We start from the raw sequence: 17078 nt of genomic DNA, 5'->3' as shown, positions 1-17078 counted from the left end.
TGCATTTCTTTCTTCAATTAAAAGAACATGAGGTCTGGAGCTGGCATGTCAGTAATTGCTAGTAGTCTGTTGTTATTTATGTATTATTGTCATTTTGTTTATTTTCTTTTGTTTCCTATTCTGACATCGGACTCGGACTTCTCTTAAACTGAGTTTTACTGTGCGTACTGTTGTACGTTTGTTTTTCTCTACATTGGCTAGAGGTATAGGGGGAGGGTTGAGATCTCAAAAAACATGTTTAACCCGCCGCATTTTTGCGCCTGTCCCAAGTCAGGAGCCTCTGGCCTTTGTTAGTCTTGTATCATTTTTAATTTTAGTTTCTTGTGTATAATTTGGAGTTTAGTATGACGTCCATTATCACTGAACTAGTATACATATTTGTTTAGGGGGCCAGCTGAAGGACGCCTCCGGGTGCGGGAGTTTCTCGCTGCATTGAAGACCCATTGGTGGCCTTCGGCTGTTGTCTGCTCTATAGTCGGGTTGTTGTCTCTTTGACACATTCCCCATTTCCATTCTCAATTTTATTAAACTTGTAATAAATATGAAAAGAACTAACCCTTTGTATATTATGTGATCTCTTTTTCTTGATAACTAAGACATCATCTACTACATCATCCATGCCAGCCTTTGGTCTCTGTCTCTCAGCAAACTCTGATGTGGCCAAGAACAAAGGCAGCCATTTTTTCTCCAGCCTATCACGTATATATTTCTGAGCTTCAATCAACACTTCATTTGGTGGCCTCTTCTTAAATAACTGGCTATAACCTCCTGCAGCAGCCATAACCTGAAAATAAAATACATCTTCTGTAATGAGTTCCATATATTACTTGCACATAATTGTCAATACTTTTGAAAGTATTCATGATACACTTAACTCATGACAAAACAAAGGATAAGCTAAGAATATAGTTTGTTGCAAACACAAAGGTGAATGCCTAGTCAAGGAGCAATTACTAGGCAAATATAAAACATACTACCATTTTACCCTTACCAGTCTAATATTTGTTGTAAGTACCTGTTGGTCAATGCACAAAATGTCTGTACTGTAATGACCTGAACCAGGCCAATATAGTAACACATCTATAATAACTTTGATTTTGCACAGTTTTTAATATTCATGTTAATTGGCAGTATCTATGATATTAAGTTAATACATTTTAGTGAAAAATTGATGATACATTTCACTTTGCTTAACATTATTTTTTAAGTACATATATCTGAATTTCGTAAAAATTTGCATCTATACCTTTTCTTGTCCTTTCTTCCCTGCTGGACTGTTCGGACCAAAGAAATATTTCTGATTAAGATATCTGTCTCGTATAGATGTAGCCAGTTCATCTCGAGCCTTCTCATCTGTGTATGGAATGTTACGGAAAGTTCTAATAGCCATCCAACAGAGTAAATCAGTATCTGCGTAATTCTCCTTCAGAAACACCTGGAAGTTCTCTAACTCAATACGGTTTCCAACAAGTTTTTCTAATGTGTAGTCTTTATATTCATCAGGTATTCTTTCCTGCAGTGTTGGGTCATACACAGGATCTTCATATTTCTCCATAGGATCCTCCGGAGTTTCTACTCTCTACATATTGAAATGTAAAATGAGTTTCTCAATGTCTGGTATATAAAATACAACTAAGCCCCAAATATGGCATTAATATTTTATGAGCCCTACAGAGAATATTTTATAATGCAGAATTAAGAAAAAAAATGAATTAGAAATAAGAAAAAGGTAAACATCAAAAGCAACAAGATAAATGATGGTCAGAAAGTTTATATCAACACAGTTTATATACATCAGAATTTAAATTTTGTATCATATACACAAGCTAAATATTTGAAAAAATACAGCCATTAACAAGAATATGTCCATAGTACACGGATGCCCCACTCGCACTATCATTTTCTATGTTCAATGGACCGTGAAATTGGGGCCAAAACTTTAATTTGGCATTAAAATTAGAAAGATCATATCATAGGGAACATGTGTACTTATTTTCAAGTTGATTGGACTTCAACTTCATCAAAAACTACTTGACCAAAAACTTGAACCTGAAGCGGGACAGACAGATGGACGGACGGACGAATGAACAGACGCACAGACCGAAAAACATAATGCCCCTAGGTGGGGCATAAAAACCACCTTTTCTGATGTCTTACCTCTTTAATCAAACCTCTTTTCTGTAAATTGAGGACATATTTAGATCTGGTCTCTAAATGTTTCACCACCTCTATTAGTTCTACCTATTAACAGTAAAAATACTTGAATCATTATAACTTATAAAACTTGTACAGTTATCTCCCTTATACTGTAAATGTTCACAATTCTCAGTGAATATTTTTTAAATGTTAATAAACAGCTACTTATGAAATCGTTGAGCAGTTTCAATATTTATTTGAATTAATACACATACATGAATATTTCTAAATCAAACATTATATAGTTTTGAATCTTCATCGTCAGATGTGCTTTGAACTCTCTCCTGTCCCATTTCTCTAACACCTACCTCAACAAGTTATAATTTTCAATAAGTTATTTAATCTCTTTATTAATCAAAGTTATCAACATCTCCTAGTTTATCAAATAAAAATATCACCTCCATTTTCCCCACAAAAGCCACATATAACCTTACTGACCTTTCCATAAGTCTTCATGTCTACAGTAATCATCTGTGTCCATGCAACATACAACTCCTTTATAGAAAATTCCTCTGCTGAGTCAAATAGTTCCTCGAATGGTGGCTGTAGACATCTGGCTACCTCTCGTCGGATACTGTAACTACAGCTAATGCTGCAGATGCCTCCAATAACTATATACTTGGAATATACTGTCTAAAAAACGAAATTTCTTATCAAATGTTCAATTATCAAAACTAAATAAACTGTTGACACAGAGATTTTTCTCATCTTTCGGCATAAAATTCAGAAAAAGACAATTTGATGGACAGCAACATGGTTTATTAATTCAGTCGCTGGACCATTATCTAGTGGGCAGGGCCTAAAAATAATCGTCAAACTAATATATATTGAAAGTAATGCAATTTTATACAAAATATTACTGATCTATCACAAGTAGATCCTATCAAACTAACTTAAGCAGAAATCTCAACATTGAAAATTGCTAATTAATTTAAAGTCACTGGACCATGTCCTAGGGGCAGGGCCTCGAAATAGTCATCAAACTGATTTGTACTGATAGTAATGCAACTTTATATTAAATGTCAATGATCTATCACAAGTAGTTCCTATCAAACTAACTTAAGCAGAAAACTTAACATTGAAAATTGCTGATTAATTCAAAGTCGTTGGTCCATGACCTAGGGGGCAGGGCCTTGAAATAGTCTTTAAATTGATATGTACCAATAGTAATGCAATTTTACATTAAATGTCAATGATCTATCACAAGTAGTTCCTATCAAACTAACTCAAGCAGAAAACTTAACAATTGTTGATGCTATCGTTGCCACAGCCAGAAAGCAATCCCTAAGTCTTGCTTTCCCCAACTTTCATCACAGGGGAGACACAAATAAACAAAGTTTAATCTTAAGATCAAATAACGTTGTTCCATTCCAGTCAAGGGACTATAAATATCATATTTTCTTAAGACTTGTAAGTTTAAAAAAAAATGAAGTTGGAACCTGTAACATTCATATTAATAGCAACATATTTCTTTGAATTTGTGTTTTTACCAAATCTTTACATGCATATTCTTAAAAGACTATTGGTTGCACGTTGTAAAGGGGCAATATTATCATATCAAACAATACCAGAAACATTTGAACAAGATGTTTAAACACAATATTTAAAATTTTAGAATGGCCAATGTCTAATCATATTTTTCAATTAATTACATTGCAAAAATATTGAACTTCGCTGTTTTTAATTTTCTCCATGTCCCATTTTTGGCAAGAAAAAGCTACACAATAATTTATGAGTTTACAAAGGACAAGAAAGAATATGGCCCTAGACAAAACCATAAGAAAAGGACAATGGTTTTATTGCTGTTCTTCATCTCTCCGGGCACTCCGGCTTCCTCCAAAAATAAAAACTGACCGCCACGAAATAGCACAATAGTGTTGAAAGTGGCGTTTAACACCAATCAATCAATCAATCAATCAATCATCTCAAATGAAGCCTTCAACACGGAGCATAACCACATAAGTCAACGCAAGTTCAAGTCAAGCAGTTCAAGACGAGCAGTTCAAGCAGCATCTTTGCTTGATTAGTATATAGTTATAGTTTTCAATACCTTTGCTTTTTTCTGTAGTATATATGGGTCAATGAATTCTGTATAAAATAACCAATGGTAGTCCTGCACTTCACTCCAGAAATTCAAACAGTTAATCCACAACTGTAAAATACAAGATATATGTCATGTAAATAGAAACTCAAACTGTTAATCAACAACAATGAAATATAAAATAAGTTATGCAAATTGTAACTCAAGAAATTCAAATAGTTAATCCATGAGTGTAAAATCCAAAATATATGTGTAATGTATATAGAAACTCAGGCAATTAATCCACATCTGTAACATTGTAGTGTTACCAGTTATTACCCCACACGTAATTCAAGGTATTGAAAAACAGAAAGTAGGTGTCTGACAGGTCCAAAACACGCATACAGTTTACAACTGCTGATCAAATATGAAAATATTATTCTTTTATTTTGGAGAACCAATCAAATATAGAATACATGTCAGGTAAATAGAGGCTGCAGAAATTATACAGTTTATCAAAATACAAGATACATGTCAAGTAAATAGAGGCTGCAGAAATTATACAGTTTATCAAAATACAAGATACATGTCAAGTAAAAAGAGGCTGCAGAAATTATACAGTTTATCAAAATACAAGATACATGTCAAGTAAATAGAGGCTGCAGAAATTATACAGTTTATCAAAATACAAGATACATGTCAAGTAAATAGAGGCTGCAGAAATTATACAGTTTATCAAAATACAGAATACATGTCAAGTAAATAGAGGCTGCAGAAATTATACAGTTTATCAAAATACAAGATTATTAATTAAAACAATCATAGACAATACGATAGAAAGCTGATTTAAAACTGTAAATTTGAACATTGATACTAGTAATTTTCATGCAATTTTTGGATTTTCTTTTGTTTTGCAGTATGCTTGTGTTTCTACATGATGGTTTAGTGACAGTTTAATTTTTCTTTGATATGAAGTATAACATTTCTATTTTTTCAGTATTGTAAACAATGATAAACTTAAGTAAAAGTATGTTAAAAGACATGTATTTATCCCAGTGATTAGTTACAACCTTGTTGCCACTTCTGTTGATGAACTTCTTGAAGAATCCACCAGCTTCCCTTTCATGGTGCAGTGCTTGTAACAAAGCCTCCATCCGGTGTCCTCCAATAAAATCTGACTCATCTGAACATTTAGAACCAATTCTTTCTCTCCCAGCTCCTGCTGTCTGAGGTCGCTGTCGTAGTTGTGTTTGTGGTGTGCTAGTGGATGTTTCTGACCTACTTGCAGAAGGATGTGCAGATACTGGTCGATGTGCAGAAACTGGACGATTTGCATCTCTTGACTCTGGACGGGATGAATGATGTGCAGATATTGGACGTGACGCTGGCAGTGCACCAGATACAGGACGGGATGATGGTCTATTCCCTGACACTGGACGCGATGTTTGTCTATTGACTGATACTGGGCGTGATGATCCTGCAGTGGATGGCCTACAATGCAATCATTGGTTATTTTTTTTCAATTAGCTTTATAAATTAAATAGACATCTCTTATTTCAAAATAACTAAACTTCCTTTTGAAGAATGCATTCAAGTTTTGTTCATTGGTTAAGTAGAGTAGTTTCAGAGTAGCTGTGGATAACATATGCATACCATCTCTATAAGCATGCACTTGTCCCTTTTTGGCAATAAAAAGACCAAAATTGAAACAACACTTAGCAGATTATTTTTAAATTTGGTTTGTTTCTGTAGAATAGTAGGAGTTTTAGAGAGATATGAAATACATCCAAAGACAGTAAAGTATATTTTTATCGAATCTTTTAAGTTTCCATATCATTCTTATTCAAAAGATAAAGCCGTATTTTTACCTTGACTTTTGACCAGAAATCAGAGGTTTTGTTGTTTTCTGTATAGGTAATTTTGGTGTGATAATTGTCTGTTTGGTACCATGCAACTTGTCATAGGTGAAAGCTGATGATGAGTAGTTTCTACGGTAACCAACAGGAGGTGAAGTCACAAATTGTGTATCTTGAGTAGTAGATGGTAGATCCTGTGAATAAATAAGTATTTCATTAATGCACATAACTCTGCAACCCTTTGCAATATAAAGTAACAGAATTTAAATAAATAAGATCACAAAATGGCAAAATCATTGCTGAAGAAAACTAGAACATCAAAGAAATTGTTTGAATTTAATCTGTTTTCTTCTCTTGTTTAAAAAAGTGAATACCAGAAATCTGGATACTTTATTGGTTTTTTTTTTTGGTATATAAATAAACATGATTGGTTTTATACAAATGAATGACATGTGGTCATTCCACAGACCAATATCGTGTTGTTTTTCATGAATGAGTTATAACTGTTGATCAGAGGTTAATTGGCATAAATGACATCATTGAACAATTGGTTCTTGCTGTGACATAATAACATAAGCATTGTGACAAAGGGAGATGTACGGAAAATGCACAAATTTAAAAATAATGTATGTAAAAACCGATAACAAGGTTGTTTCAAATATTAAATGAGAATAAGCAAAGTTTAACTCAATTGAATTTATATTTCATACTACCATCTCTAATGTTTTTGAGTGGTCAAGTGTCTTAAAAATATTTTATGTAACTTAACAAGTGTGGACACAGAACAGTGTGGATAGTATGTTTGAATGTTTGACAGTGTTTTCTGACAAAAAAGTTTTTTATATTTTTTTCCATACAGTGTTCAATGTTAAACTGTGTTCCACAGTGACAGCCATTCCGAATACCAGACCAGTACTAAACACTAAAAATTAGTAGAGTTGTTTATTCAATATTTGGTTTTATGTTCAAGACTGTCATGGAGGAGACACTATTTGTATATGTTGTATGGATTACCAAATGATTGTGTTAAAATATGTTTCACTACTCTGCCTCTGGTATGTAACTTAATGATATTTGCATAATCATAATTCAACCATTTGAAATGAAGCATATATTTCTCTTTCCTTTGTCTAATATCTATCGATCTGCCAGATTTAAGTTACTTTTTAAGCAAGACATTGTATACTTGCCTCAAAAGGTTGTTGTCTGAACCTTGGAAAACATGACTTAGGACGTAGTGGCAGTAGTTTGGCTGCTGGACGAGTAGGGAATACATCAGGCTTGGTTTTAAGGTACTTTAGATTGAGGTATTCAGCATGCTTGGCTGGGTCTGTTGTTCTTAATTGGGTCAGTAAAAATCTAGGAGCCCTGAAACATAAAATTTAACATGTAATTAATTTCTAAACTAAATTCTTACAGAAACAATTAAGTTAACACTTCATCAGAAAAAAATACATGTACATGTTTATGCTTCCAAAAGACTTTTTAAATATTTTTTGTACTGTTGGGTTGCCATAGTTGACAACTAATATGCTATTTGCATGAACATCTTTTTCAATTGTTTACACATCCTTTTTTCGTCAAACAACATCCAAATATGTTCAATGTCTGTGCATGCCATTACATGCATTCTCGTATATTACTGTCATGAAACAGATTTGTAGGTTTTTAGTCATATACTAATGTTTTTTTCCCATGGATTGTTAATTTCAAGGTAGTGAGTGTCTTCTGCTACAAAGTTTAACATTTTCCTTTATGGGGAAATGTTCATTGTATAGAAGAAGTTTTTTTTCTGGAACAGAAGCTTAATCAAAAGGGGAAGAGGTAATTAGAGCATAGTGTTCTGCCTCAACCTATGAGGCATAATACATTGAACCAAGTTTGGTGATAGCAGGATATAAACTTCAAAAGAAAACATCCAGAAACCAAACTTTTGCCAAAATTTCACTATGGATAGTTGCTGTGACCTTGACCTTTAAGTATGTAAAATCTATAGTTGTTTTGTATATCATAGGCCATTATGAAGCTAAGTTTTGTAAATGTTGGATATGTGGTTTAAACTTTACATCTGGAAACAAATCAATTATATAAAATTAATCAATAGCTGCTTTGACCTTGATCTTTGACCTATTGAACCCAAAAATAATATGGGTCTTTCTCAACCCAAGGGTCATTATCAAACAAAGTTTGACATGTGTTTCAACCAAAATTTTGCTTAAATTTCAGACTTTCAATAGCTGATATGACCTTGACCTTTAACCTATTGATCTCAAAATCAAGAAAGGGTCTTTCTCTTTCCATGGAAATCATCATGCAAAGTTTGGTAAAAATATTTCACAAAAGTTTTTGTCCTGGAACCAAATTGTTCACCCAGGCATTCATCATATTATAACACAAGCTTGACTTCTCTTCTTAAAAGCTGCCAAAATTATTGATCTTGGCACTGCATTCAACATTGCAATTCTTTCATACACACAAGCACATGCAGAGCATACTAAGCTCTTTACACATTTTCCAAGCCAACAAGTAGAAGTTTATGAAATTCATTCAAAAACAGAAGTTATCACTTTCAACATCAACAATCCAATTTCAATACAAATTAAACATAGTTTTAATGCATTTTGAGGTATTAAAAAACAAATGAAGAGGCAAACTTGATTTATAGAACAAACTGAACAAGCTGGAAAGTTTCAGCTCTCTTAACAATTTTAGTCATATGAGTACAGTAAGAATAAAAAACTATAAATCAAATGTATCAGAGGGCTTTATTATAAACTGTTGAAGATATGACCTGAGAAGAATCATGCACTTTCCTGACCACCAATAATATCATTCAGTGTAACAAGGAGAGTATTGCCCCCTGGCATCAGAAATGGACTGAGCAGGTAATTAGGAGAGAAAGTGATTCCAACAGCTCTTCATTGGAAACCTGAAGGAACCTGATAAAATATACCACGACAGATCTAATGACTTGACTATTTTATTCTGACAACAACAAACCAGTACAGAACAAGTGGTTCTGCTATTTTATTCTGTATGTCTATGAGATGTTCTTTAGTCCACGATGATGGTTTGGTCAGATTTAGATCTGTCTTCTGTTCAGTAGTCAACTCAAACAATGAACCAGGGATGAAATATTTCTCTCTCATTTCTAGTAAATGCCTGTAAAAGACAAGACAGTGTCATGGACATTACAATAATGAAGAGTACGGGAAAGTTGATTGTGCCTTGAGTTAGGGGTGGGGATTAGTGAATGTTGTCATCACCAAATATTTAACATATACACATAAAACTACATGCATCTCATTGAATAAAAATGAATGTATTACTAGTAATATCTGGTCTCAATTATTTCATAAATATTTTTTTCTTCACATTTAATTTTAATGGCTATGATATCAATACTTATATGTCAACTATTTAATTCAAAACGGTCAGTAGCTGTCTAATTTCCATAATATGGATTAAAGATTTAGACTTTTAGTATAATAACTTTAACAAATATTTCAATACACAAACAATACCTGTGTAATACATCATAAAGTGACTTAGATATCATATATAATGTCATTGATTTTAAACTAATCCAAGAATGATATTCAAATGCTTATCTTCCCACCAGCAGATTTTTTATTAAAGAAAAGAACATTTGATTTTCATTACTCTGCATGATTCAACATTAGAATGTGTGATTACAGAAAAAAACTTTATATAATGAAATTTTCATTTGCTTGATTTGAACAGGCAGACTGGAATATTGACTCATTAAATATTTTTTTATCTGGTGAGAAAACATATAAAGAGCTATATATTTTTGGCTCCCTTGTTATCTGTGTATATTGACAGGCAGATTGTTATATATGCACTATCAACAGTTGAACCTTGAGATCAATGGTACAAAAGGTTCTATGACTCCCAGGTTATAGTTGTTCTCATTCTTCTGACCCAGCAAAATTTAAAAGTTAGCCCTAGTTAAAGACAAGAATAAAATGAGCTATGTTCTTTCAACATCACTTAAGGAAAAAGCCAAAATATTAATTTCTTTTTTTTTCAATAGATAACTAAAAATCTGGTTTGACAAACTCACATTTGAAAAGCTTCCTCATCTTTCATAAACCTGGCTAAATTAACTCACCCCTGAATAGCTTCATCTTTCATAAACCTGTTTTTACAAACTCACCTGTGAAAAGCTTCATCATATGCCATCAACCTGGTTTGACAAACTCACCTGTAAATAGCTTTATCTGTCATAAACCAGGTTTTCCAAACTCACATGTGAATAGCTTCATCGTCTATCATAAACCTGGTTTGACAAACTCACCTGCAAATAGTTTGCTCATCTGTCATAAACCAGGTTTTCCAAACTCACATGTGAATAGCTTCATCATCTGTCATAAACCTGGTTTAACAAACTCACCTGCAAATAGTTTGCTCATCTGCTATAGACCTGGTTTGACAAACTCATCTATGAATATCGTCATCATCTGTCATGAACCAGGTTTTACAAGCTCACCTAAGAATATCTGCATCATCTGTCATAAACCTGGTTTGACAAACTCACCTATGAATATCTTCATCATCTTTCATAAACCTGGTTTGACAAACTCACCTGCCAATAGTTTTCTCATCTGCCATAAACATGGTTTGACAAACTCACCTAGGAATATCTTCATCATCTGTCATAAACCTGAACTCCCCTATGAATAGCTTCCCCATTTGCCATAAACCTGGTTTGATAAACTCACAAGTAAATAGCTTCACCACTTGTTATCAACTTGATCTGAAAAACTCACCTGTGTATAGCTTCATCGTCTGTCATAAACCTGGTTTTATCAATATCAAGCCACAAGTTCCAATTTCTTTCTCCCATTGTCCCACTTAAGAATGATTTAAACTTTTCTGTTCCTTTCCTGTTTGTCAGCTTAAATGTCTTTGCTTTATGTTTCCTGAAGAAAGTATCTTCTTCTTCATAATCATCTTCACTGTCAAGAAGCGAGTCTGCATCACTTTCTTCTTCTTTCTTCTTATCATTTTCTGATAGTTGTTCTTCTGTTACCTTAGTAAACTCTGAGTCCTCCTCTGATAATTGCACTTCTTGTAATGATATTCTGTCTAAATGCTCCAATGAGATATGTTTTGACAGTTCACAGCCTGGAATTTGATCTAATATTTCCAAAGGCAGATCATCATCATGTATGTTTAAAATTGACGACACAGTTCTCTTTAAAACAGCACCTACTATTGCAGTTCCTATATCATCAATATTTTTAAACACTATACTATCAGAACTTCCTTTCCTTGAACAGAGTTGTCCTTCATTTTGTAGCATTTCTAACTGATCAATGTTATCTTTAGAATCGACAGAATCTGTGTCATCACTTATATCTAATCCAGATTCGGCATCACTGTTGTCAACTTTAGGTACACAGTATACAGTAGAACTGAAAGGTTGGTTATGTTTATCCCTATAATCTTCAGTAACAGCACAAACAGAATCTGTGGGTCTCGGGGTCATAGGTTTACCATCAACAGCAAACAGTTTACTAGAATACACATCATCGTAATCATCAGAATTCTGTGTATTCCTATAATTACTATACACAGAACTTTTAAAAGATGAGGCTAATCCGCTTTCAGACCGTTTATAATTATCTACTGAACTATATGCACTTACTGGTCGTGCACTGACTGGACGCTTTGTCATTTCAGCACTCCTTGGTCTTAACTGTGTTGAGGAAGTAACACTGGTTACTGTTGCCATGTTAGCAGCAGTAAACCAAGCGTCTGTATCAGTGGTTGATGCCGTGCCCATACAAACATACATATCTTTCATCATCTGTTCTTTAGGATCCACTTCTACTTCCTCTTCTACAACTTTCTTTTTATGTTTAACTTTTGGTTTGAAATCTATTCTCATTAATATATATTCTCCTTGGTCTCCAGTAATTTTGGCCTGTGATACTAGATTAGCTAGACGATATTCCATGTATAGGTCACTTTCTAAAAATGCTGGCATTCTGCGTTCTTTTACCCAGTGTATACCCTGTTCCTTATTTAAAGTCTGTAATATGAAGAACATCACATTTTAGCTTTATTTTGATACATCAAAGGCATGAATGAAGCAATTTAGTTCAATTAAGAAATAACAACAGCATATAATTCCATATGTATTACTGAATGACATTTTCATAAAGGTTTTACATAAATTTTATACAAATCCATCAAGTATTTAGAATACTAGTAGAACCATTTATACTACATGTATATCAAGAGGAGAATAAATCACTAAAAATTTTTGAATAAATAGATTTCACATACAAACAAACTGAAATCAGTTATTTATATTAAATAGCATGATCAGCTAGATGGATTTCCTTTTGTAATAAATGCATAATATTGTGAAATTTCCAATCAAATTAAAACAATTAAGCATACTCTATAAGGCTGTTTTTTTCTGTAAAGCTATCATGACCTTGACCTTTAACTATAGAGCCTGTGTTGCTCACCTAGGTCTATGTGCATCTTCAACTATGGACATTATCAAACATTGTGGATTAGAATAGAATTCCTGACAAAAATCTCTTGTTATTGATCTTGTATTGCTGCTCATTTTTTCAGTTTTCAGTTTCTTACTCTCATTTAAAAAAAAAATCATTATTTTAGGGCAATCACTCCTATAAAGAGACTACTACCGATTTGGGCATCACTAACTTATTTGTAGATCTTGCCTTGCTGATAATTTTTGCTATCTAAAGTGCCTATCTTTTATAGTTATTAAGATAGTAGGCAAAACAAACAAAAATTAGAAAAAACGTCATTAAAGAGCAAGAACTCCAATCAGGAGTTGACTAAAGATGTTGCTAAAGATTTTGGTCATGTTGACTTATCTAAAAGCTCCTGTGTTGCTGATCATTTTGGCTATTTCAAGATCTGAAAATTGGAAAAAAATCTACATTAAGCTGACTATGCGGTATGGGCTTTGCTCATTGTTGAAGGCCGTATGGTGACCCTTAGTTGTTAATTTCTGTGTCATTTGGTCTATTGTGTAGAGTTGTCTCATTGGCAATCATACCACATCTTCTTTTTATAATTAAAGAGCAATTACAACTAACAATTTTGGCCATGTTGACTTATTTGTAGATCTTGTCTTGCTAATTATTTTTAGTCTTTCAAGTTTCAATCTATCTATTATAGTTTTTTTATAATATAGTATTTTTTATATGGGATGAGATGTAGCTTGAATCCCCATATAAAATTTATTGACCATGGTTATATCATCTTAGGTCAATGATGGACTGTGTAAAATGTATATTCTACCGACTATCTGATCCTTGGAAAAAACATCTATTGTTAACTTTGAAAATTTTAATAAAGATAACTCTTGTAAACACGGTGTATTTTATTAAAAATAAACATGGTCAGCATGTGATAACGCACAACCAATCAAATTCTCTGAAATCCCTAGATGATAGGAGATATGTACTTACAGTCACTGTGTAATTGGTGTTGATTTCAATATGATCTGGACCTTCAGGTTCTACTATTGGTATAAGTGGTATATCTATGAAACTGTGACTTTTCACCACTTTGTAGATCTTTGATTGCTTTTTCTGTGATCTTATGGCGGCTTTAATCTGTTTGCCAATTTCTTTCCTGGCTTCTGTGACAACTTCAAAACCGGTCTTTTCCTTGTTGAAACAGAGAGGTGTTGGAAAAGACTGAAAAGTAGCATATATTTCAATTTGAATATCAATTAGATACATTTGTATTGAATATTTGCTGCCACCATTAATTTGTAGTTGACTAACCCCTATGGAAAAGATTTGAGTTTAACCAGTATGAAATTATTAATCTATGTTTTTAAAAGGGTGATGATGCAAATTGTCAAATATAGTTCCCTCATATTCCTTAAGCTGAGAAAAATACCATAAAGTGTTTTTTTACAATTGCTTGAATGGAGATTTGGTTAATACAAAAATGTAGTAAGATGTTTTCCCCAGTCTTAACTCAGCTCAGAATTTGTGTTTCATAGAGTGTAATGATAATGTATAGGCCAAACTTAAGAAAATTAAAGGTTCATTATCAAAAACATTGGTATCTTAAAGAGTTTTGTAGAAATATTTGGGCTATTTCTAGTACCAGTGGCATTTTTTATTATCAAATATAAACACATGACCTGTAAATATCTATACAACTCAATATAAGTACAAATCAATCATAGCTTTTCTACTGACTCATGTTTTAAAGTGCTAATAAAATATTTGAGAATTTTCTTAACATCAGGATATATTTGAATTGTAAACATATCTATCACATAAATTTGACTTTATTTGTGTTTTGCTGGGCAATAAAACTATAAGGTATACAAACAGTTCAAGTAAATGCTTGACATTTCTTTTTGTAAGATTTAATAAAATCTGGCTGATGAACCATTAAATTTTAAATGATGGTATCTACCTTGCCATAAAATGATTATCATTACTGGTCATCATTTAACTATTAATGGTAACGTGACTGCAACAATACCCTGATCATTCAAAGGTTCAATTGTCCTGCTTGAAAGTGCTACACTGATTTTAATAGGTTTGAAATGTAAGACATTTAATTTAACGTAAGTGTCAATGGCAACAGGGAAAGAAAACAAAGTCAACAACCAAAGACAAACATCAAATTGTTTACAAATTCTTAACACTCTTCTTGATAAAAGTTGTCATGATTCAACCAGTTCAAGTTCCATGATCTTTAATTAGCAATTATATAGATTAAAATCTAAATAAAACACTTTTCTAATACAGAAGATTTTAATCTTAAAAGAAAACTTAAATCTTATTTTTTTTGCATTATGCAAGTTAGAGAAAGTTTTTGGAAATAATTTGATATGCAGCATTACATACATACATTCTACTTCAATAAATCATTTCATCTGGAAATGATTTTGAGAAACAGCACAATTATTTCCAGTGACTATTCACACTGTTTTTTTCAAATTTCATTTTTCACAATATTTAAACTGATTAAAATTGAAACAAATTCCTATATTGTTCAAAAGACAATGTTGGTGAGATTTTCTGAAAAAAAAATGCAGTTTAAAAAAAATTAAGTGTTAGAATTTGACTCAAATGTTAATACATGTAAAAATGTACCAGCTTCCAACTTCCCCTACACCTTGTGTTAAAGGAAAGGGCTTCTCTTACCATATGTACTAAAAGGAGAAATTGCTATGGACTTCAAGCATTAGGTGCATTTATCCAATAACTGTACCTTTCTTGAAATCTGATACATTTTCAATTCAGAGAAATAGGGCACTTAAATTGAACTATTGATTTCAATTTAAAAAAAACTTGATACTCTATATGTTAAGAATTACAATAATTTTCTTTAAGTCTATCAATTTTTTTCTCTTTTACAACCAACAATCTCATTTTAAGTTTATTTCCTGTAACAAAATATGTAACAATGGAAGCTAATGCTCGAGTTTTTAAATATCCGACAATGAACAATAACTCACATTAAGATACAATACTTTAAATCAATATATTGTGACTATTTATTGGTTTTTCTGTATATTTTCTAATGTTTGTATTATATACATAACAGAGTATGGACAAACATATTGTTCCTTTAGTAAGCTGGTAAAGTATGACAATGTGATAGGTATAAAGGTCTGGAATGTAGGAAAGAAAGTCACAGGACAAAAAGTCGCAGACAAAAAGTCATGGACAAAAAGTCACAGGACAAAAAGTCACAATTCAGTTTTGAGATTATTTTTCTTTAAACAAGAAAACCCTTATTTAAAAAATATTTTTTTTGTTTTTTCTTGAACTATTATATTTGAAGCAACTTTGTAATTAATATTTATTCAATAAATATCAATAATGATCAAATAATTGCTATGAAAACCAAATGTTAAAGTGGCTTGGTACTTAAATGGCTTCATTGTGCCAAGAAATATATCCTTTGCATGATTAAAATTTAATAAATTTTCATTTATCAAGGCTTATGAACAATTTCCTAAACTTAAAAATGAATATATTTTTAATAAAAAGAAAATATTTCAAGATCTTTCTCTTATACATTCAAACAATTGTCAACAAATTATTTGTGACTTTTTGTCCTGTGACTTTTTGTCCTATCAAATTTGTGACTTTATGTCCTGTGACTTTTTGTCCTGTGACTTTCTGTCCGTTTACCTAAAGGTTCATATATAAACTGAGAGCACAGACTTTACACAGAAATTATATCCCTTATGCTAACATTCAAAATATACTTTAGTTGCTTTTTGGTAGGCAGGGAATTTTAATGCAAAAGCACACTCATTCACAATTATTGTACCTAGCGGCTTTGGCTGACTTTTTAGTGTGTACATTCACTTTTTCTTTTTCTTTATTTTATGTTACGGATGTGTGTGTGTATAATCATGATTTTCTTGTATCAACTTTTGAATGTTTTTGTGTATAAGCAAGATTTTCTTTTTCTTTCAATGTGTGTGTGTATAATCCCAAATTTCATTATGTTTTATCTTGAACTAACTTTAAGTGTGAGGTTTTCCACATCATTGGTATATATGTATACCTTCCAGTAATGTTTTTTTAAATTTTTGATAGTTGATGTACTTACAGGTAACGCCAAGAAGGCATTGAAGTATTCCACAAATAAGTCATCTGTGATAAGGAATTCTTCCTGTAAATAGAAAAGGTAAAACATTAAACAAAAACTGGTTTGAGACATATAGAGGTTCTCTTGGTAGTAACATAAAGAGCAAAAATCCCAATTGAACAGCAAAACTGAGTAATGATTAATATTTTGGGGATAGCAACAGAAAGTACTCTGGTAACAGCAATACTAAAAGCTAATATTTTGGTGATTGCAATACTGCAAAACAGAAAATAATTATGTAAGAACAATTACAAACAACAACTAAACCATGCAGACAACACAATTTGTTTGAGTAACAATAATTCAAAGGAACTATAAATTTTCAGGTAACAACAATACAAAACAACATA

At 32.2% G+C, this 17078-nt stretch overlaps 1 protein-coding gene across 8 annotated transcripts in view; it reads right to left on the bottom strand.

Moving 5' to 3' along the window:
- LOC127734421 (regulator of G-protein signaling 22-like) overlaps positions 1-17078 on the bottom strand; it is a 49700-nt gene that overhangs the window by 10163 nt on the left and 22459 nt on the right. For all 8 annotated transcript variants that reach the window (XM_052244268.1, XM_052244269.1, XM_052244306.1 and 5 more), the window contains 12 exons: positions 16690-16752; positions 13560-13790; positions 10866-12133; positions 9073-9234; positions 7263-7440; positions 6085-6266; positions 5287-5707; positions 4247-4348; positions 2635-2829; positions 2158-2241; positions 1247-1579; positions 557-784 (listed from right to left, as the gene is read on the bottom strand). In XM_052244268.1, coding sequence (XP_052100228.1) covers positions 557-784; positions 1247-1579; positions 2158-2241; positions 2635-2829; positions 4247-4348; positions 5287-5707; positions 6085-6266; positions 7263-7440; positions 9073-9234; positions 10866-12133; positions 13560-13790; positions 16690-16752 — 3447 coding nt within the window. The remainder of the gene's footprint in view (positions 1-556; positions 785-1246; positions 1580-2157; positions 2242-2634; positions 2830-4246; positions 4349-5286; positions 5708-6084; positions 6267-7262; positions 7441-9072; positions 9235-10865; positions 12134-13559; positions 13791-16689; positions 16753-17078) is intronic.

Source organism: Mytilus californianus, unplaced genomic scaffold, assembly GCF_021869535.1.
Source record: "Mytilus californianus isolate M0D057914Y unplaced genomic scaffold, xbMytCali1.0.p SCAF_1, whole genome shotgun sequence".
NCBI classification, from domain to species: domain Eukaryota; kingdom Metazoa; phylum Mollusca; class Bivalvia; order Mytilida; family Mytilidae; genus Mytilus; species Mytilus californianus.
This window is presented reverse-complemented; position numbering and strand designations above follow the sequence as displayed.